Source organism: Ostrea edulis, chromosome 6 (genome assembly GCF_947568905.1).
Source record: "Ostrea edulis chromosome 6, xbOstEdul1.1, whole genome shotgun sequence".
Lineage (NCBI taxonomy): Eukaryota > Metazoa > Mollusca > Bivalvia > Ostreida > Ostreidae > Ostrea > Ostrea edulis.
Genome location: NC_079169.1, coordinates 10,979,581 through 11,003,606, shown reverse-complemented (window position 1 = coordinate 11,003,606; position 24,026 = coordinate 10,979,581). Strand labels below are relative to the sequence as shown.

General features: G+C 35.2%; 2 protein-coding genes and 1 pseudogene across 6 annotated transcripts in view; 2 read left to right on the top strand and 1 right to left on the bottom strand.

The window, feature by feature from the left end:
• LOC125683619 (MOB kinase activator 2-like) overlaps positions 1-6,330 on the top strand; it is a 30,636-nt gene extending 24,306 nt beyond the window's left edge. For all 4 annotated transcript variants that reach the window (XM_048924969.2, XM_048924965.2, XM_048924968.2 and 1 more), the window contains exon 5: positions 1,191-6,330. In XM_048924969.2, the coding sequence (XP_048780926.1) occupies positions 1,191-1,525 (335 nt within the window). In that variant the 3' untranslated portion in view covers positions 1,526-6,330. The remainder of the gene's footprint in view (positions 1-1,190) is intronic.
• A 4,300-nt stretch (positions 6,331-10,630) lies between these two features.
• Positions 10,631-20,907, bottom strand: LOC125646226 (FGFR1 oncogene partner 2 homolog). 2 transcript variants are annotated; one of them, XM_048872422.2, is made up of 5 exons: positions 20,768-20,907; positions 19,021-19,099; positions 16,352-16,486; positions 15,893-16,144; positions 10,631-11,158 (listed from the first exon to the last, which is right to left on the bottom strand). In XM_048872422.2, the coding sequence occupies exons 3-5, from the start codon at positions 16,484-16,486 to the stop codon at positions 10,844-10,846; spliced, it is 702 nt and encodes a 233-aa protein (XP_048728379.1). In that variant the 5' UTR covers positions 19,021-19,099; positions 20,768-20,907; the 3' UTR covers positions 10,631-10,843. The 2 variants fall into 2 exon arrangements, with proteins under 2 accessions (XP_048728379.1, XP_048728381.1); XM_048872424.2 differs by lacking the exon at positions 19,021-19,099 and having other exon boundaries at positions 20,768-20,900.
• Positions 20,908-23,230: 2,323 nt separating this feature from the next.
• LOC125645517 (uncharacterized) overlaps positions 23,231-24,026 on the top strand; it is a 50,851-nt pseudogene continuing 50,055 nt past the window's right edge.

Here is a 24,026-nt window from a genome sequence, read left to right as displayed (position 1 = left end):
CTGGCCGTTTTTTCCGGTCCGAGAGCCGGCCGGTTTAGAGAAGTTTCACTGTATATGGATTCACCACCCCTAATTTCAGCGAGAATATTTCTTCTAATTCTTAATTACCTTTAGGTACAAGCGGACTAACTTATTCTCACATTATCACCAGTGTGAGATAGACTTTACCCATGTGAGACAGCCATGTGAGATTTTTCTGTCTCACACTGCTGCGACGTCATATAATTGTGACGTCATATATTTTCTATGATTTATGTTACACGGTGAAGATTTACGTTGAACGGTGAAGCAAAAGTATTTTGCATTGTTATCTTTAAATTTTGATGTATATAGCTTTCTGTTGGACAACCTTGGGTTTTTTAGTTTACACTTGCAGTGTAAACCATTTTCGGGTATGCTCTTTCTGCCTATGTAATTAGTTTTTACATCCAAGTTCAAATGAGGATTTTGATAATTTAGAATGTTCTTAAAGCTCCTAAATTTATGCACTAAACTGTAGGTAAAATGTGAGAAAAATAATCCTTCATTATTTACTCGTGTGGGATAGGGAAATTTCACCTCTGGAACAAGATTCGTTGTCTAGGACTCGGCAAAGCCCCGTCCTAGACAGCGAATCTTGTCCCCTCGGTGGAATTTCCCAATCCCACACTCGTACTAATGAAGGATTCTATTAATCTCCACCGATAATTGATCATAGATCACCAGATCAAAGTGAACAGTACCTACTTTGTGAATATTGAGATAAAACATCTATAATTGCTAAATTCTTGGTATACCGGCCATCCCTCTAAACCGGCCGTTTTTTCCGGTCTGAGAGCCGGCCGGTTTAGAGAAGTTTCACTGTATTTATTAATTATCGGATTTCATTAATTATCTGCTGTCTGATAAAGTGGTAAAGTTTGAGAAATTTTCTGGGCAGGCACACCATTATGAGCTTGTAAACGTTGTAATGTTTACGAAGAGTAAATATTTAACACTACGGAGAAAAGACTTGGTCAATAAGTTTCCCTATTGATAAAGTTGATATTACATAATTATTTTGTATTGGTGTGTTTTATCGGGATATTGTAGTGTATTATGTGGGAGGAAATTATGACATTTACATAGAAAGGGACATGATGAAACACAAGTTTTAGTATCCTAAGGGAGGTAACCCTTTGTACAGAAAAATAAATGTCTTGTTGTTGTAGGACAAACTTTTCCCAATACGTTTGAGTCCACAGTGAAGAAGATCCACAGATATTTGTTCCAGGTTTTAGCCCATATATACCATGTACATTATAGTGATTTTGTGACACTACAGATGCACGGGCATTTAAACAGCCTGTTTACTCATTTCATGGTGTTCAATATCAAATTCGACCTTCTGGAGGAGAAAGACTATGAAGTAGTCCAGGACTTAATGAAGGGACTGATTCAGCTCCTCCCAGACCCGAATCAAAATGAGGGCAAAGAAAACAGTGTGCCCTCTTCAGACAAGGACAGTAACTGTGTCAACATGGAAGTGTCTCCGACACACATATAACATGTGATATGTAGATACATTGTACTATTTGTGGTGTGTATTTCTAAGGTCGTTGTATGTTACCACTTCAGAAGGTTTTCAAATGCCTTGCCTCTGGTGAGGTGTTCTGACATTGTAGGGGGCGTGTCCAGTTAGTAAGCTAGGTGACACTTTGTTTATGTATGGTTTTATTGTTCATTGTTACAAAAATAAGTGCATGGACGTGTCTTTTTTCTTTGGATATCTACAACATATTCAAAAACTTACAAAAAAAAGAAAATACCCTGTAGTGGTTTGGTCATTGTTCAGACTTCAATCTGAAATTATTTTTTTCTCTGATTAATCACATAGTTTGTTTTTATTTTCAAAAATTTAGTACATGTAAAATGGCTTTCTTGTGATTTGAATTTGGCTGGGATTGTTTTGGTGTTGAGGTTTAAAGATCGGGGTCTTGGTTACTATATATAGACAAGCGGTTTCCGTCCATTTTAGCAGTAATGGCTTACTTTAACATATATGGTCTTGCAATTTAAGCTTTTATTTAAAGGCGGCAAGCTGGAATTTTTTTCTTCAATTGATACCTCAAGGGTGAACAGGATTTTAACTTATAATATTCGGAAAGTGTTAACATTTTTTCTGTGCCGGGTAGATATTGCTTTTGCACATTAAGGAGAAAACACACCTTCATAATGGCTGACTTCCTTTCGAATCACATATGTATGAATTATTTTCCTTTTATTACCTAGCTGGTTAGTTCAGTGGGTTGGCAGCTGGTGTTCTGTAGATCATGAATTTTGAGTCCCACACCAGTTTTGATTTTCCCCCATTTGACTTCATGATAGTATAGCATTTCTTTTTAGAATAAGTTCAATTTCAATTTTCAATTTTTTGGTATTTCCTAGCAGCAGCTTATTTCAAAGCATTCATAGTAATTTGGGACTGGGCTGAAACAGTACAGATGAATTTTATACTGGGTTGAAACAGTACTTAGTTATTTGAGACTGGGCTGAAACAGTACAAATGAGTTTGGGACTGGGCTGAAACAGTACAAATAAGTTTGGGACTGGGCTGAAACAGTACAAATGAGTTTGGGACTGGGTTAAAACAGTACTTACTAGTTTGGGACTGGTTTTAAACAGCATTTGAGTTAGTGACTAGGTTAAGGCAGTACATTAGAGTTTTGAACGGGGTTACAACAGTATACTGTATACAGGTTATTTTCACCTTTCTACACTTACAGATGGTTTTGTTCCATTTCAAATTCACCTAGACACAGTTGTGTTAAAAGAGACAAAACAGTTTTGCCTAGTCTTGAATTTGCCCACTGACGAGAATGAAAATAAAACATGGGTGAATATTACTTTGTATACAGTATAGAAATTTTGGACTGGGCTAACAGTTTGGGACTAGATAATGCTCTACTGGTTACTGCTGCAGTAATGTGGCAGGTGCCTCCCCTTCAACTTTCATTATTTAAGGTTTGTGACCTTTTTCAATCAATACTCAAAAATTTCTTTAAAATAGACATGTTTATAATTTGATATTTTCAATATTGATTTGTTCTGGAGATGGACATTGAACTAATGATGCCAAAATAGCTTGTGAAAATACAACAAATGTTTTGGATGCACATAGATGGTGAATCCTCCATTGACCTTACAACACTGTCTTTCTTCCAGGATCTCATGCAGATGTTTTGTGATGTAGGTAGGATTCTGTATATAGCTGTAGAGTGTCTTTGTAATCTGTTACAGTGTTGACATTGCAAGCTGGCCTTTGTAAGTTGTATCTCAGATGTTGGTGATTGCTGGTGCGTAACGCATTGTTATTGTGACAAAAACATTTGCAAGATATCAAGTAGCAATTTATTATCTGATTGTAATTTTTATATCCAATGTTTTTGTTATTTATGTATGACACACATATTCAGATGACTGGTTTATGTTGTGGAGAATTGTTGTGAAGTACCTTCTGCTGGCTTCCAGTTCTTGGGGGAAAATTTTGAAAATGGGTTTCATTTACATTGCTGTAAAAATAGCAAAATTAAATTTTGCTTATAACTTGGTGCCCGCTTTATTCTTACACTGATAAATGTTTTGCAGGATATGAATTAATTTGCCCTTTAATATTTTTTTGTTTTAAATGTTTTTTTTTTTGGTTTGCTCCTGTAGATGTTTAAAGTTTCCTTGATCCTGTAAAGTGGGACAAAATTATGGAAGACTAAAGACCTGTGATGTTTATGTTTCCTGAGATTAAGTTTCAATCAGGAAGATATTAAATTCAGAATGTGTGTCGTGAAAGGAATTTCTAAACCATATTCTGATATCTGCATACCAAAAAGAAACATATATACTACAAAACGTGCTGTTGTTCATTGTTCAATTGTATTTTGTGTGGGATTTTTTTTTTAATGTAAAAGCTTTTTAAACACTCTAGCATAAAACTGTGTGCATACAAAACACCAATGTCATCATGTAAGCACAGGTTTCCATAGAGAACAGTAATTGTGGTAATTACATTCTCAGTGATATTGATTAGGCTTTTAATGAAAGACATAGTCACTAATCCTTTGTAAAACTGGTTCATAAATTTAATCATTTGCGTGTCAGGTTCTTGCAATAAGTTACTCTAAATATATGCCCATACTACATTGTCAGTGGATAATTCTCTGAAAGTGCGTGACCCTAACTGCTTTCTTCTGGCTCTGTAGGTTACAACAGTGGGAAAGAGTGGCTGGTTATTGTTTTATTAGCTAGATCTTCTGCAGGGGTTGCATTTACCCCGTTTATTTCATATCTTTAAATACTGCATATTTCGCCTTGTTCTAGGTTAGAGACTATGCCTTTAAGAAATTGCCTGATAAAGAATTATTGTATAGGTCGTAAAGATTTATTTTATTGATGATAATGTGGAATTCAAGGAAGAGGAGATTTTATTACATATACTTGTTGTTGACTAATAGAGTACCAAATAATCAAGAGAATATAAAGATATATCGGTATATACAGTATGTTAGAACTTCCAGTGGGTAAATTTATGTATATTGTATATTTATTTTTGCTATCATCTGGGTTTTCCAATATGTGTGTGTACATTCCTACACCAAATTCCAGGTTCTACCCAACAGATCACTTGTTAATGAAAATTGACATGTCATTGTGAGAATTTATTAATTATGTTATTTCCTTTTCTTTAAAAAAAAAAGTGTGTAAAAATGTACAATGTTTAGTTTTTCTAAAAAGTTTTTTTTACCTAAATACATGTATTAAGCTTTTTAAAAATGTTTTTTTAAAGGTCAGTTATTATTACATTGTCAAGGGATGGAAGCTTTTTTTTAAAACTACATGTAGGAACTATATTTTTGGCCATTCAAATCATAAAAGAAGATAAATCTTTTTCTTTTTTTTAATTTTAATTCATTGTTGCTACTACATCCATCTGCATTATGAATTAACAAAAAGACAGCAGTTCATTTATGTTAATCACAGATAAATTAGCTAATTTGAAGTGGTAAGGATATATACTTTTAGATGCTGGTGACTGAAAACAAAAAACCACAAAAAACTAGCTGAAATCTGTGTACTATACTATTCACAAGTCCTGATAATTGTGTATTCACTTTTGCAGGTGTTGAACACATTTCCCCATGGTATTGATTTGAATGCTAAACCTGCAGTGATGCTATTTGCATGTATACATTTTTCGGGGAAATGCTCTGACGATTAGTGCAGACATTGTAGAATGTACTTTTCCATATAGATGGAAAGACAATAAATGTAGATGGATGAAATTTTCAGTTAGGATTCTTGTTCGATATACATACATGAATGTAGGGTGCTCACTGAACTTTAGACTATAAGGTGAAACTAAACGGTCAGGTCTTTATCCTAAGAACTGGTTTCTCCGGATACCAAAGAATATCATTCTCTAGCTGTAACGACGGCCCTATTTTCAGTTTTGATACCTAATATTATGTGTCAAGTGGGCAAAATGTATTTTTAAAAGTGCCAAATGCATTCAATGACATGCAAGCAAACATTCAACATTTAATGGAGAAGGATTTGTCATTTTAAAAGTGATGTAATTTTTTCCTTTAGAATGTATGGTAATGAAACATAAAGACAAATTGTTAATCCATTTTCAAGCCTCATTTTATTTTTTTGAATTTTACGAGTTTCTTTTTGAGCAGGAATAATACTCAGTGTTATGATGCATCAACAGAGTGTAAGGTTTGAATGTTTGTTTAAAGACAGAAAAAAACAACTTAGAAAATATCTTGCATGCCAGGCTTAAAAGAAAACATTATATCTTCAAAATAATGTGTTATATGAAATCCAAATGGTAGTGCTCATCCATTTTTCTTTTATCGTTTTATTTAGAATTTATTTTCTCCTTAGCAAAACAAATATGTAAAAGCCCTTCCATCTTTTCTGTAGATAATAAGTTTTCCTTAAAATTTCTCATTTTTACAAATCAAAAGACGTGTTATTTTTGTTCCTATATTGTTACTCAAAGTATGAAATGTTATGTTCTAGTCCAAATCGTGTTGCATAACAGAATTTTTGTGCTTTAAGTGTGCTTACTGGAGTTCAGTTTGTTTTAAACTTGCACTTACAGAATCGAAAAGATGTGTCATTCTGTTCACGTGTTAGGGATAGCCATAGTTAAAATACGTGAACACCGGATGTTAATTGTTAGTGTCACATACACTCACAATCCTAAACTAATGGAGATGTTGTATAGAACAATTTGTGTGCAATAAACTGTTACATTTGATGCTAAATAGTAGGTAGAAGTTATCTACCCAATAAATGTGAAATATGGTGTTTCTCTGTTTACATTTTGTTATTGCTGTTGGGATGAAAGCACAGGTGCCAGACATTACAAAAAATCTCCATCTATATTGAAAATCGCCTTACTACACCTATAAAAGATTTTCACGAGGTGAAGTTTACCTATAAAAGTGGAGTTAACACGTGATTTTCACGAGGTGAAGTTTTTGTAACATCAAGTACTGTAAACCAACGTTTATTTGCGTGCGAGAAAATTTGGAGAGATTAGCGAGAACCTCATTATTGCGAATATTTCTTGTCGTGAACCAGTCCTTCAGTGTCTATTATCTGTATTAATGAAGAAGGCTTTATCGTGAAAATTAATCTCCGCGAACCAGTTTACCACAGATGAATCACAAAATAAAGTAGCTGCGAATAATGGTTGGTATACAGTACTAGATATAAAAGTGGAGTGTAATTACTTGTACTGAGAATTAATGCCTTAAAGACGACCACGGTGAACGACGTCGTCATGTCGTAAACTGGGTATATTAATCAAATATTTGCATTCCATAGATAATGTTGGTCTGCAGAAATTTTCTAAAAGTTTCTTTAGAACAAGATGCCATTTACTCAGAGCTACAATCTTTAAGTGAGTGGAGATTTGAAATGGAGGCTTAGCAGTAAATGAAGATGTTCGGTGAACGAGTATTGTACATGTGTACTACAAGTCTCGGAATGCTAGCATCTTGCTCTGACAAACTGTAATCACCATGTACACGTCGCAGGATGAATTATTTCATGCGAATAATACATGAATATGATTTCATTACATAAATCATCATTTCATTACATTACACAAATAACATTGTAATCCGTTCCAACCCATTCATATTCATTGGGATGAATGCTGATTGGTGGAGAGATGTGTGTGAAAGGTCGGTATGGTCTATGGATGGGTGCGATTAGTTGGTATTTGTGAATTGTTTTAGTGCTATATAAGTTAGATTTGTGCCAAATCCAGACTAACCCGACAACACTCCTACTCGGACAGTGAGTGTAGCAGTCAGCTGGGTTCATTGCCGGTGGCCATGCAGTTAGCTCAGTAAAACACCTGATTAGAGATTCAGGGGGTTTGTTGCATTTTATCCCTTCCTGTTACATTTGGTGCTGTAGACCAGCCCCTGGAACTGACAGGTACGATCCTGGGTTGATATCTTCAAGTGTGAAGACATTTAAGGAGGGAGGAATGTAGCGGTCAGCCGGGTTCGATCGCCAGTGGCCAGATAGATCAGTTGGTAGTGCACCTGACTAGAGATTCAGGGGACCCGGGTTCGAATCCTGGTTTGGTCTGTTGCATTTTCTGCCTTCCTGTTACACGAGCATTTACATACGAATTTCTATTTGTTCAAGTTTATGGCGAGTTTGAATGTACTTTATTAGTAAATATTAATCTATTCTTTTTTAAAAATTCTAGATGATTTCATTACATTAACTAAAATGTACGAGTGATAGAGAATATAGATTTTAGAGCATCCTCCAGAATTTGGGATGGAGTATATAATAACAGGAAAGTACCTATACCAACAATCTGTGTTATTTATAATATTAGATGGTCACATACCTTATCAGGTAATCTTTACACCTGTATTAAGTCTCCCAAGTGAAGTTTGGAGATGTACTGTGTTTGCTAGGTTCTTATTACTCTTCCGCTTCTTTCTCAAGCCTAAATTAACTTTCTGACACCATTCTCCATAACCAGTTGATAAATGATAAGCCAATGTATCTAAAGGTGCAGAAATCTTTTTGTTTTCAGATTGAAGGGGTTAAGGTAGATTTTGGGGGGATCAAATGGGGGTGGGATTTAACATAGAACTCTACAGGGAAAAAAAATTAAATTCCAAAAATTCAACAGAAATAACTTGCAAATACGATAGAGTCCTGGGGTCTTCAGAAATGAAAGGAGAATGATGGGGCCTACAAATTAGAATCAAGGTCAAGTAACTCCAGTGACTTTGACCTCTGACCATAAAAACTGGTATAACTTTAAAACCGGAACTAATAGCGACATGGGATCTTCAGAAATGGCAAAAGGATGACAGGAACTACAAACTAGTATCAAGATCAAGTGAATCCAGTGACCTTGACCCCTGACCTTAGAACATAAATTTGGTATTACTCAAAAACCAGATCTGATAGAGACGGGGTCTTCAGAAATTATGAAAGAATGATGGATCTACAAATTAGTATCAAGGTCACATACCTTCAGTGACCTTGACCTTGACCATACAAACTCATATAACTTTAGAACTGGAATTGATAGAGACAATTATGGACCTTCAGAAATGATAAGAGGATGATAAGATCTACAAACTGATAAGATCTACAAACTAGAATCAAGGTCAAGTATCCAGTAACTTTGACCTCTGACCTTAGATCATAAACTTGGCATTCTTAAAAACTTGGTCTGATAAAGAGATGGTATCTTCAGGAATAATAAAAGGATGATGGGATTTACAAATTAGTATTAAGGCCAAGTGAATCCAGTGACCTTGAACATAAATCTGGTATAACTTTAGAACTAGGACTGATAGAGACATGGAATCTTCAGAAATGATAAAAGGATGTAGTAACCAACAAACTTGTATCTCCAGTGACCTTGACCTTAATTGATTATAAAACTTGTATAACTTTATAACTGGGACTAATAGAGACATGGGGTCATAAAAATGATGAGAGGATGTTGGGACCTACAAACTAGGATGAAGGTCAAATGACACCAGATTTACTGAAGGAAAAGAGGGTGGGGGGGATTTTTTGAAAAATTTCAAAGTCAAAGTTGTGATGTAGATTTTTCAAATGAAGTTAAAATTGGCATGGATTTTGTCAAGGGAGGGAAATAGTAGTACTCAGAAAAAGCCACTCTTATACAGCCAGTACTTCGTTTGGGAGACTGTATAATCGTAGGATTATAATCATACCTTGTAGTTGGCCAACTTTGGAATGTGAGGCCACAATTCATATACAAATATGTACTTATTCTGTATATAAATGTTCGATATTTTTTACAACTTGTATGGTCTTGTTTTCTATGTAAACCATTATTCACTCTCATAGTGGCCCCATCCTTTAATTAAGGCACACTTTGAAGAAAATTGAATAAAAGCTATAGGATTATGCAATTCAGCAATGGGTTCAAAGTTTTACGTAATTTCCTCAAGGACCACAGAAGTACAATACTGCCAGTTTCCTCCACAAGCATCCTCATGTAAGGTACATTCGTATTTGTTCACACCACGATACTAGGGTCACAGAAAAGGTTTAAAGCTTATATACAAGATAAAATTCTTCCTCATACAGGGAATATTAAAGACTGTTCACACCATAGGACATCGTCGGACACCCATGGCTGATCTTGTCTTCTATAGGACATCGTCGGACCCCCATGGCTGATCTCGTCTTCTATTAGACATCGTCGGACCCCCACGGCTAATCTCGTCTTCTATAGGACATCGTCGGACACCCACGGCTGATCTCGTCTTCTACTCATCTTGCTTTATGTGGAAAATATAACTGTTTTGGCGACCCAGTGTGACTCATTAGCTTCTTGTTCTCCATGTTTACATGGGAATTGTATCGATGTTTTTACAGTGTGCGTGCGACACTTTCTTTATTCTCCGTCTCTGAATAATCATTGTACACTTATCCACTAGCTGTGTGGGGGATAGCCCTTTTATCAAACCCAAGTTAAGACCTACCTCTCAAAGGAAATAATTTCTGCTGTGGGTTTGATAAATAACTATTTTCCTCACTGCCAATGGACAAGTCCTTCATCGTACTGCTGTCTTTCAAAAATAACTTTAGCTATAATATTAACAATAAGATTTCCTAGATTAATGATCTGAATATATTGATCCAAGGCTGATATGCAGTTTCAATTGACATTTATTCCACACTTTAAGAGAGCAACAGTACATGATCTAAATTAGCAATCAACATGCTGTCCCCTTAACATCTTTCATTTACGCTTTATGACGTTTGGACATATTTGGGAACTCATTACACACTCTGATTAACCAATCAAATTGCAGCAAACCACACTTTGGCATTCAAGGCAAAAGTCTTTTGAGAGGTAGATAAGAAATGTTGTATCCTTGGGAATAGTTCTACTATCATCAGGGAGTGGAGATGTTATTCTTCTGAAGCAAAACAGTTACTTTATCTTCTTAACTTTGTTTCGGTATTATTCTGACAAAAGTATTTATAGCGTAATTTGCTTTTAATTGGAAATTATCATATAAGTATCATGTGTAGTCTGGCAGTGATTAGCTTTATAAAAGTACAATACAGTGGCTTCACTAGCTTCTCAGGTTTATTTCAATGGACACTTATAAACAAATTCAATAAACACCAAATATAATAACGTGAAAAGATCTATCGTAACAGTACACAGCCCTGTGAAAAAAGTTAATGTTCCTAATACACATGAATTCTAAATACAAATACAATATGCAACAATGCAGCTCAAGAACATTGATGACTTTGCATCCACTCAAACCTCACACATCTAAGTCTCCTGGTCAATGTCGCCCTGTTCCACCACCGTACTAACCGAGTCCAGGGATACATTGTCATCCGAATCAGACATTTTTGACAAGTCCTCGGTTTGGATGCACTTACTGTCAGTTTCTATGGAAACACTCTCCATAATTTTTTGTTTGGCTGTGGTGCAAACCTCCAGCATTTCTCGGAGACCATTGTTTTCGTACTGAAGTTGAACCAACTTTTCCTGGTCTTTTGCTGAGTGTTCGTTGTCAATAGTAACCGCCTTCTGCATCACAGCTGCCATTTCACTGATTTTATCAATTAATTTTTCTAAATTCTGAAATACATATACATTTTATTGTAAAACATGTCTGATAAAAGTTGCATCACTCCTGAATGAAAAGTACTTTTAGTTATCCAGGTCCAATCAAGGGTGAACAGGATATACCCCAAGTTTTGTTCCATACAACCTGACGCTGCAGTAACGTCAAATTTATTTCAAATGTAACCAAATGATATTAGAGGTAATTATTTAGTGATTAAAATAAAGAAATTCGTGTCAGATATGTTTTTTACGTGATTTACAAGCTGGAATATATAACGTGACATCACAATACACTGAATCGTGACGAATATGTTCTAAGAACATTAGGATTATTTGTTTTCTATGTATGTAGAGAGAATGTTTCATGATGTCAAATCATTTACCTCCCGACTTCAGAAATTTTCAACCGTTTTTTAAAAAAACATTTTATTAACTATTCTGACAGCACTTTTTATGGACTCTTCTGACAGTACTTTTTATTGACTATTCTGACAGTACTTTTTAAGGACTATTCTGACAGCACTTTTTATTGACTATTCTGACAGTACTTTTTACTGACTATTCTGACAACACTTTTTATGGACTATTCTGACAGTATACAGTTATTGACTGGGTTCGAGGACAACAGCTGTTTTGTTTGACCCGAGAATGGGTCTGTTGCCCGAAGCGGTTGGCTGAGGGCAACAGATCCGTTCTTGGGTCAAACAAAACAGCTGTTGTCTGAGGACACATTCTATAACTGTTTTGTTATACACTTTCAATTTTTAGGATGTTTTACTAGACGCACATGCCGTGTGACATGGTTTGTTGACTTCGAACTTTGAACATGACAGAGGAATTGTATACATTTATCAACACTTCCACTAGTTTAAAAGAAAACCTACGTAATATCCTAATTAAAAATTAATAATTACATTTTTCGTGTTTCTGTGCTGTGTTTCATCTACTAAATTCTGTATCTTCATCAGTCAAATCAGTGAACCTGGCCATAGCAGCAGACCGAGAACCACGTGACTTACATAGCCAATAGAAATAAAGCAGACTATTGCCCGGTCAACAGTTTGTAAACTGTTGACCGGTCAATAGACCACGAGTGTGAGAATTGGTTTAAAAGTAAAAATGTTACTTCTAAATCGTATTAGCTTTATATAAGAAATCTTTTAAGGTGTATAACAATACTTTTTATTGACTATTCTGACAGCACTTTTTATGGACTATTCCGACAGTACTTTTTATTGATTATTCTGACAGTACTTTTTATTGACTCTTCTGACAGTACTTTTTATGGACTATTCTGACAGTACTTTTTATTGACTATTCTGACAGCACTTTTTATGGACTATTCTGACAGCACATTTTATTGACTATTCTGACAGCACTTTTTAACAACTATTCTGATAGTACTTTTTATTGACTCTTCTGACAGTACTTTTTACTGACTCTTCTGACAGTACTTTTTATTGACTACTCTGACAGTACTTTTTAACGACTATTCTGACAGCACTTTTTATTGACTCTTCTGACAGTACTTTTTACTGACTCTTCTGACAGTACTTTTTAATGACTATTCTGACAGCACTTTTTATTGACTCAGGGCTCAACAGTAACTGTTTTTCCTACTTGTCCATTCGGACAAGGGACAAAAATATTTACTTGTCCGAACTTCAACTTCAGTTGTCCGAAAAATTTTCAAAAGAGATCTAATATTGTCAACTTGAAAACTGTATTTAATTTACTTAAGATATAGTCCATGTTTATACCTGCTTGATTGATTTTTGATCTTATTTTCTTGATAAAAACAATAAATGCATAAAACAAAATTTTATTTAGACTTCCTGTCTTGAATCAATGACTTCGTAAGATCAATGGATGATTGAAAGCAGTACACAATAAGTGAACACCGATCCCGATCGAGTGTGACACAACTAGTTTACATAGCGATTGATATTGGGATCAAAGTTCATTTTTCATGCATTACTTCTGACTCTGAACTACCGATAAACTTTTCACCAAATTGTTTGGAGACTTCTTTACATAAAAAAGCACTTGTCCAATCGGACAAGTGCCCATCAATATTCACTTATCCGAAAGGTTTTTCCACTGGTACCAGACAAACATTAATGTTGACCCATGTGACTATTCTGACAGCACTTTTTATTGACTATTCTGACAGCACTATTGACTATTCTGGCAGTACTATTGACTATTCTGACAGCACTATTGACTATTCTGACAGCACTATTGACTATTCTGACAGCACTGTTGACTATTCTGACAGCACTATTGATTATTCTGACAGCACTATTGACTATTCTGACAGTACTTTATCTTTATTGACTATTCTGACAGCACTATTGACTATTCTGACAGCACTATTGACTATTCTGACAGCACTGTTGACTATTCTGACAGCACTATTGATTATTCTGACAGCACTATTGACTATTCTGACAGTACTTTATCTTTATTGACTATTCTGACAGCACTATTAACTATTCTGACAGCACTATTGATTATTCTGACAGCACTATTGATTATTCTGACAGCACTATTGATTATTCTGACAGCACTATTGACTATTCTGACAGCACTATTGACTATTCTGACAGCACTATTGATTATTCTGACAACACTATTGATTATTTTGACAGCACTATTGACTATTCTGACAGCACTATTGACTATTCTGACAGCACTATTGATTATTCTGACAGCACTATTGACTATTCTGACAGCACTATTGACTATTCTGACAGCACTATTGATTATTCTGACAGCACTATTGACTATTCTGACAGCACTATTGACTATTCTGACAGCACTATTGATTATTCTGACAGCACTATTTATTATTCTGAAAGCACTATTGATTATTCTGACAGCACTATTGACTATTCTGACAGCACTATTGATTATTCTGACAGCACTATTGACTATTCTGACAGCACTATTGACTATTCTGACAGCACTATTGATTATTCTGACAGCACTATTGATTATTCTGACAGCACTATTGACTATTCTGACAGCACTATTGATTATTCTGACAGCACTATTGACTATTCTGACAGCACTATTGATTATTCTGACAGCACTATTGATTATTCTGACAGCGCTATTGATTATTCTGACAGCGCTATTGACTATTCTGACAGCACTATTGATTATTCTGACAGCACTATTGATTATTCTGACAGCACTATTGACTATTCTGACAGCACTATTGACTATTCTGACAGCACTATTGATTATTCTGACAGTACTATTGATTATTCTGACAGCACTGTTGACTATTCTGACAGCACTATTGATTATTCTGACAGCACTGTTGACTATTCTGACAGCACTGTTGACTATTCTGACAGCACTGTTGACTATTCTGACAGCACTATTGACTATTCTGACAGCACTATTGACTATTCTGACAGCGCTATTGACTATTCTGACAGCACTATTGATTATTCTGACAGCACTATTGATTATTCTGACAGCACTATTGACTATTCTGACAGTACTTTATCTTTATTGACTATTCTGACAGCACTATTGACTATTCTGACAGCGCTATTGATTATTCTGACAGCGCTATTGACTATTCTGACAGCGCTATTGACTATTCTGACAGCACTATTGACTATGCTGACAGCACTATTGACTATTCTGACAGCACTATTGACTATTCTGACAGCGCTATTGACTATTCTGACAGCACTATTGACTATTCTGACAGCACTATTGACTATTCTGACAGCACTATTGATTATTCTGACAGCACTATTGATTATTCTGACAGCGCTATTGATTATTCTGACAGCGCTATTGACTATTCTGACAGCGCTATTGACTATTCTGACAGCACTATTGATTATTCTGAAAGCGCTATTGACTATTCTGACAGCACTATTGATTATTCTGACAGCGCTATTGACTATTCTGACAGCACTATTGACTATTCTGACAGCACTATTGATTATTCTGACAGCGCTATTGACTATTCTGACAGCACTATTGACTATTCTGACAGCACTATTGACTATTCTGACAGCGATATTGATTATTCTGACAGCGCTATTGACTATTCTGACAGCACTATTGATTATTCTGACAGCGCTATTGACTATTCTGACAGCACTATTGACTATTCTGACAGCACTATTGATTATTCTGACAGCACTATTGACTATGCTGACAGCACTATTGATTATTCTGACAGCACTATCGACTATTCTGACAGCGCTATTGACTATTCTGACAGCACTATTGATTATTCTGACAGCACTGTTGACTATTCTGACAGCACTATTGATTATTCTGACAGCACTATTGACTATTCTGACAGCACTATTGATTATTCTGACAGCACTATTAATTATTCTGACAGCACTATTGACTATTCTGACAGCACTGTTGACTATTCTGACAGCACTATTGATTATTCTGACAACACTATTGATTATTTTGACAGCACTATTGACTATTCTGACAGCACTGTTGACTATTCTGACAGCACTATTGATTATTCTGACAGCACTATTGACTATTCTGACAGCACTATTGATTATTCTGACAGCACTATTAATTATTCTGACAGCACTATTGACTATTCTGACAGCACTGTTGACTATTCTGACAGCACTATTGATTATTCTGACAACACTATTGATTATTTTGACAGCACTATTGACTATTCTGACAGCACTATTGACTATTCTGACAGCACTATTGACTATTCTGACTATTGTGTACCTGTGGCTGGTCCTTTCTGTGCGCGATTGTCTTCTCCTGTTTGTTACTCTGAATCAGTTTCATCACCTGTTCCCGATACTTTTGCATGATCAGTGCCAGGGCCTGTTGATATTCCTCTAGAATTAGACGGAGCTCTCGATTCTCCTGTTGTAATTCTCGTATTTGACGATTCTCTTGGGCTATACCTAACACCAGGGTAGACCGTGGACGGTGTTTAGCAATCTCATTTAGTTCATTAATATCATCTTGATACTGGAAATATACAACAATAAGCTACAGTTAGATGAACAATTCTACAAAAAAGCAAGGAAACTTACAAACAGGTTGACTGAGACTATACCATTCTAATATTTATTATTTGTATGTGCTTGTATCCACAACTTAGTCTACTGAATTTCCAAGGATGTAATCACAACGCACATACATGTAGCAAAACAAATACAATATACACCACTGAACCTGTTTCATGGCATCCATTCGTTTGTGCAGTGTCTGTGTGTGAGCTATCAGAATATCAGCTGACGAGTCGTGATCTCGGAGCCTAGCCACCAAGATCTGGGCATCCCCTAACAGTTTTTCTATGCTCAGCGCCATCTGTCAAAAATCATATTTCATAAAACACATATTGTTCTTCTGTATTCTTTTAATCACACACCAAAATCAACATGACAGAATACACATATACTCAGACAGTTACAGAGTACTAGTAAGACTGTGTACAGAATACACATATACTCGGACAGTTACAGAGTACTAGTAAGACTGTGTACAGAATACACATATACTCAGACAGTTACAGAGTACTAGTAAGACTGTGTACAGAATACACATATACTCGGACAGTTACAGAGTACTAGTAAGACTGTGTACAGAATACACATATACTCGGACAGTTACAGAGTACTAGTAAGACTGTGTACAGAATACACATATACTCAGACAGTTACAGAGTACTAGTAAGACTGTGTACAGAATACACATATACTCAGACAGTTACAGAGTACTAGTAAGACTGTGTACAGAATACACATATACTCAGACAGTTACAGAGTACTAGTAAGACTGTGTACAGAATACACATATACTCAGACAGTTACAGAGTACTAGTAAGACTGTGTACAGAATACACGTATACTCAGACAGTTACAGAGTACTAGTAAGACTGTGTACAGAATACACATATACTCGGACAGTTACAGAGTACTAGTAAGACTGTGTACAGAATACACATATACTCGGACAGTTACAGAGTACTAGTAAGACTGTGTACAGAATACACATATACTCAGACAGTTACAGAGTACTAGTAAGACTGTGTACAGAATACACATATACTCGGACAGTTACAGAGTACTAGTAAGACTGTGTACAGAATACACATATACTCAGACAGTTACAGAGTACTAGTAAGACTGTGTACAGAATACACATATACTCAGACAGTTACAGAGTACTAGTAAGACTGTGTACAGAATACACATATACTCGGACAGTTACAGAGTACTAGTAAGACTGTGTACAGAATACACATATACTCGGACAGTTACAGAGTACTAGTAAGACTGTGTACAGAATACACATATACTCGGACAGTTACAGAGTACTAGTAAGACTGTGTACAGAATACACATATACTCGGACAGTTACAGAGTACTAGTAAGACTGTGTACAGAATACACATATACTCGGACAGTTACAGAGTACTAGTAAGACTGTGTACAGAATACACATATACTCGGACAGTTACAGAGTACTAGTAAGACTGTGTACAGAATACACATATACTCGGACAGTTACAGAGTACTAGTAAGACTGTGTACAGAATACATATATACTCGGACAGTTACAGAGTACTAGTAAGACTGTGTACAGAATACACATATACTCGGACAGTTACAGAGTACTAGTAAGACTGTGTACAGAATACATATATACTCGGACAGCTGAACTGAAGAAATAATCAGAGACAAGATATTTGTAACAGTCAGTTTCTTTGAAATTTATCATATACAGTGAAACTTCTCCAAACCGGCCCCTCAGAAAACCGGTTCTCCCTGAATATCGACCGATTTTCAAAGTCCCGGCAGAAATCTTAACATTTCCTTACAAATAAAGTCTTACAAAACCGGCCACCCCTGAAAACCGGACATCGGCCACTTTTTAAAGTACATTTGTTAACAAACATGTGTAATTTACCCTTAACATACTGGCCACTTTTTGAAGACAAGAAAATTTTGGCTAGAGGTTGATCATGATCGTCCAGATGTGCAAATTGACTGACCAGCCAGGTGGGAAATTATTGACCAGAGGTGGCCTCTTTAATTTCTATTGTTTACCTGTGCTGTCAAGGGTGTTAATTGACACTTAGCTAATCCAAGAGACCCTTCCAAATTCTGTACAAAATGTAAAAAACAGTTAGGAACATAATATATGAATACAGTATCAAACGCCATATTGTTTCACCATACTATCGTATGGATATAAGCGGTAGTTAATAAGGAACAAACCTATGACTGTTAATGATAATTATTAAAAGATAGATTAATTTTCTTGGTTTCCATAGACTTAAAATTCCAAAGAAATATTCAGATTACAATTTCATATTTACTACTGTACTTTTTAAAAACGTCAAAACAAAATTGTTAAAGACATAAGCGATGAATGTAAACAGAGTTCTTATAGGTAAGAGGAATTCCAATAAGAGGCCTCTGTGTTTTCTTTATGTATCCTGTTCTAGATTTTCAGTTTAAAATTAGATGATTTCAGGGAGAATATTTCTTGTAATTCATAATTACCTTTATGTACAAGCGGACTAATTTAATCTCCACCGATAATTGATCACCAGATCAAAGTGAACAGTACCTACTTTGTGAATATTGAGATAAAACGTCTATAATTGCTAAATTCTCGGTATACCGGCCATTCCTCTAAACCGGCCGTTTTTTCCGGTCCGAGAGCCAGCCGGTTTAGAGAAGTTTCACTGTATATGGATTCATCACCTCTAAGTACTACAATTCTTTATTCATTGGTTTTTAAACTGTTGGCTATATGGCATGAAATGAGTTGAGGAAAATTGAAAACAAAATGTGGATTGTTCAAACTTTTGACTATATGTTGCATGCCCATACCGTTAGGTAAAATACCACTTGTATAAAACTGCTACACACTGGTCCAAAATACCAAGGCTTTCCTGTAGTTGTATAGGACCTACAAATATAGCTAAGCTCATACTACGCTCATACTAAGCTCTAAGCTCATACTACTAGTATTACTGTATATTATGTGTGAACCATATGAAACCATATTGCACATATGCACTCATTATAAACATGACATGTTGATCTAGTACCAATGCACCGTCCCGTGGTATCTTTTGCATTACAGTGGAGTTAATCAAAATGTACTTTACTACCTTTACTATTATTACATGTAGAGTTGTTATGTACATGTATATATATAGACATCTATATATGTATATGTATTTTTTTTCCCCTATGTGTATTTCTGACTGTTTTGCATTAGGATACACGGTGGTACTTACATATATTACATCAAGTAATGTCTCGTGTTATGTACATTGTCTAAGCTCATACTACTAGTATTACTGTATATTATGTGTGAACCATATTGCACATATGCACTCATTATAAACATGACATGTTGATCTAGTACCAATGCACCGTCCCATGGTATCTTTTGCATTACAGTGGAGTTAATCATAATGTACTTTACTACCTTTACTATTATTACATGTAGAGTTGTTATGTACATGTACATATATAGACATCTATATATATATATATATATATATATATATATAGACATCTATATATATATATATATATATATATATATTTTTTTTTTTCCCCTATGTGTATTTCTGACTGTTTTGCATTAGGATACATGGTGGTACTTACATATAATGCAAATAAGTATTATCATGTTCAAACGTCTCATGTATGAACATTGCTCATACTAATAGTGCAGATTTTACTCTTGTTTTGTTTTTCTTTTTATCGTCATTGCACATTGAAATGTTAACAATCATGTATGCTGTATGCCCGAGAGGGCCCTAATTTGGAAATAAATCATATTCTATTCTATAGCAGTCTGAAATTCAATTATGAAATATATAAATAGCACAATACTGATTATAATAAAGGGCGAAATCAAAAGATCGATGTCGGATAAAAAAATCTAGATTCAAATTGTTTGGGGAAGGGGAAGTAAAAACCCGTAAGTTTCTGTCATCCAACATCGATAACACTTTAGTGGGAAAAAGAAAAAGACAAATGGCTATTAAAAACCACATAATAATATTATATTTTAATGAATATTTAATAGTTGTATTGTACACTTTAATTTGTGTATAAACAGTAGTAAAGGTACACAGAGTGTTATTCATTATCGTATGTTTTTACATGTTAATCGATTGGTTTCAACATTCATCATATTTAGAATTAAGGTGTTGGGGGTGGATCTTGGTGAAAACTATGTGAATTTAGCTTTTTGTCAGACATTGGACTTTTGATCTCGCTCCTAACATTAAAAAAAACAAAAACAAAAAAACAAACCAACCTGCATCTGTTTATATACAGTTTGATATTTTCTTTTGCATTGTTTATTTTTACTTTTTTTTTTTGGCCTAATTGATAAAAACAAATTAAAAGAATTGTGTTACAGACGACATACTAAAAATCAGAAACGCTTTCTTTAAAATATTTCAGATATGAATCTTCCTACCTTTTCAGCATTTAATCGCAAATGATAAAATATGATAAATAATAACGAGGAAATTCGAAATGTATAAATAAAAGTAAATGAAGCGTATATTGCCATTTCAAGTCTATCTCCGAACGACTGATACATACGAACCTTCAAGATTTGAACTTCATCATCAGTAAATCTTCCAAATATTTGTGTATCAAAAGCAATTTGCTAGCCCCAAAAATTAGTTTGCGGAAGTAAGGCTCAATAAAATTATACGTTTCAGAACCTCTATCGCTCTAAGTTCCGGATTTCATCTCTCTCTCTCTCTCTCTCTCTCTCTCTCTCTCTCTCTCTCTCTCTCTCTCTCTCTCTCTCAATTTCAAATAATGAAAATAGGCCTGGAAATAACATTTGATGACCAAATTATATATACCGTACATATGTAAACCACCAAATTTTCCAAATGCTGTTGATCATTTCATCATTTCATAATCAGTGGATAAAGTAATTTCAAAGTATGATAAAATCATGATTATTGGTGACTTAAATTTTGATATGTTAGACATAGATAAAAGTAGACCTCTACTAGTCATATGTAATATAATCTCGTTAAAGGCCCCCCACAGATCCGCCACTGATATAATCTACTTAAAAGGCCCACTTTGTTTTACAAGAATATTCAAATCTCCAGTTTGCTCGATGTCCGTCTAACCAAAGATGATTCCAAAATACACAAGTTATGTAATTCTAGCTGTGGGGTAAGTGATGTACATAATTTTATAGCCCGCATTCATTTGAAATGCAATACCAGTGCTTTGATTCAAATGGTCGAGATTGATCCCAATATTATATCAAAAGTAGTAAGACCAAGTAAGATGGAGCGAGAGACAGGAGATTACGATCACTTAACCAATCAGAAACCCAGGCTCAGGAGATTACGATCACTTAACCAATCAGAAACCCAGGCTCAGGAGATTACGATCACTTAACCAATCAGAAACCCAGGCTCAGGAGATTACGATCACTTAACCAATCAGAAACCCAGGACAGTGAAAGATATACAGACTCTCATGAAAAAAGTTCATCAAAGATTAAGAATACTGGAAATGATAGTACAGCTATAGAAAGCTAAATATAACCCGAGGTCAGAGAGGGAAAAGATGACGGAGAAAGTAAAGGAAGTCCATACTTTGAATGAGAATGGAAAATTCGGGAAAGTGAAGTTCATTGAAAGAGGCCCACCATGGGAAAGAAGGTTAAAGGTCAGAGTAATATAAGGACTATAGGACAAATGTAAACTGTGGGAAAGAAGGTTAAAGGTCAGAGTAATATAAGGACTATAGGACAAATGTAAACTGTGGGAAAGAAGGTTAAAGGTCAGAGTAATATAAGGACTATAGGACAAATGTAAACTGTGGGAAAGAAGGTTAAAGGTCAGAGTAATATAAGGACTATAGGACAAATGTAAACTGTGGGAAAGAAGGTTAAAGGTCAGAGTAATATAAGGACTATAGGACAAATGTAAACTGTGGGAAAGAAGGTTAAAGGTCAGAGTAATATAAGGACTAGGATAAACGTGAACGATGTAAATAAAATGTAAATTCATTCAAATGCTGACAGTATTTTATAAAAAAAATAAATTGGATGAATTGAAGACAACATTTTTATCAAAATACACCAAATCTGACATTATTACAGTTGTACCGAAAAATGCAAGGTTGACACTGTCCAAAGCGGAATCCCAGGTTACGAGTTGTTTCCAGGAAATTTTCCAGCTACAGCAAAAAGAGGAATAATCATTTATGCAAAAAGGGATTGAGTAAAATTCAGTTGAGTTACAGATAGATGATAACTTCAGTGAAAGTGTGTGAATCAAGTTAAATAAAAAAAAAAAAATAAAAAAAAAATAAAAACTAAGACAAATTGTTGTTTGGTTGTATCTACAAGGGCCCATGTCGTCATCTGAGGAAAATCTACAAGAACTGAATACGTTACTAAGTACAGCCCGTAATCTTAGATACTCTCATTTGCTTATAGCAGGATATTTTAACTTTCCAAACAGGCTGGGCAGCATGGAGTACAATTAAGTGATATTACAGTTGAAGCATTCTTGGTGTCTAAGGGATGATTATACAAGGCATAGACATGGACAGGAGCCATGACTATTGGACCCAATATTAGTGAAAGGTGAAGATAACGAACAGTGATCAATCTCATAACTCCTATAAAGAATACAAAATAAAGAGTTGGACAAACACGGACCCCTGGTCATACCGGAGTAATCTGTAGTCAAAATCAGTGGACAGCAATAACTTGGTGAAAGTTTAATATCAAGATCGAGTGATCACAGAGTGATTAGTTTTGTCTATCGGGTACAACTGTTACTTAAAGTATAAAAATCAAGAATGTGAGCATAGGGACTATTATAAAGGAAACTACAAGGCACTTTGAACTGAAATGAACATCAATTGGGATCAGGAATTTGGAGATATGGAGACCAGTAAAATGTTTTAATGAGAAAGTTGGTTAAAGCTATAAACAATCACATACCTAAAAGTAGACCTGGAAACACCAAAAAGAAGTATATCACTTGGTAAAGAGACAGTCAGTAGCATAAGGCAACACAGAATGTGGGAAAGGTACACAGAATCACGCAGCACGGAAAGGTATAGAGCGGACTGTAAGGCACGTAAGAGAAAGGAAAAGGAGAAGCAAGTAGCAGAATCAACTAATACAAATAGTAAGAACTTCCGGAAATTCCTAAATCGGAAGAGGAAAAACAAAAGTGGTAAAGCAGCGCCACAGGAGAGGCAGTTTACGACAAGCAATGCTAAGGATTAGGCAGATGTGCCAGCAAACGTTTAGTAGTGTTTTACAGAGGAGGGCAATGAAGGACTACCGAACATAAGTACCAGAGGAGACACATGTGACGAAAATGAACTGATTAGTCAGGAGGAAGAGAGAAAATGGATTCAAGGTCTTAATACAATAAGTCATCAGGAACAGATAAGATTCACCCAGAAGAGTTAGTTGAGCTGAGTACAGTAATAGATCATCGACGCAAGCCACGGCTGAAAACTACACTCCTCTTCTCGTTCAGCCGTGGCTGATGAGTAATAGATATGGCTTTTTATCTGATCTGCAAGAAGTCATTAGATACTGAAGAAGTTTCTGATATTTAGAAATGTGCTATCATAACAACCTTGTTCAAGAAGGGAGACAGGAAAGTTGACATCTAATTATATACCAGTTAGCTTGACCAGTATACTATGTAAATTAGTGGGGGAAAAGTTGTGCACAAGATAATTGTAGACCACATGGAGAGGTTTAACTTGTTTAGCAAATAAGCAGTTTGAATTCTTGGGAGGTAGGTCAACATCAATGGAGTTAATAACAGTACATGATAAATGGATAGATATATTAG

Excerpts from the sequence above, each read along its gene's own strand:
- LOC125646226 (XM_048872422.2), bottom strand. The coding sequence starts at position 16,486 with ATGGCGCTGAGCATAGAAAAACTGTTAGGGGATGCCCAGATCTTGGTG. Across the intron at positions 16,145-16,351 it reads GAATGGATGCCATGAAACAG|TATCAAGATGATATTAATGA; the intron begins GTTCAGTGGTGT and ends GTATATTTCCAG. Across the intron at positions 11,159-15,892 it reads ACAGAAAGGACCAGCCACAG|AATTTAGAAAAATTAATTGA; the intron begins GTACACAATAGT and ends TATGTATTTCAG.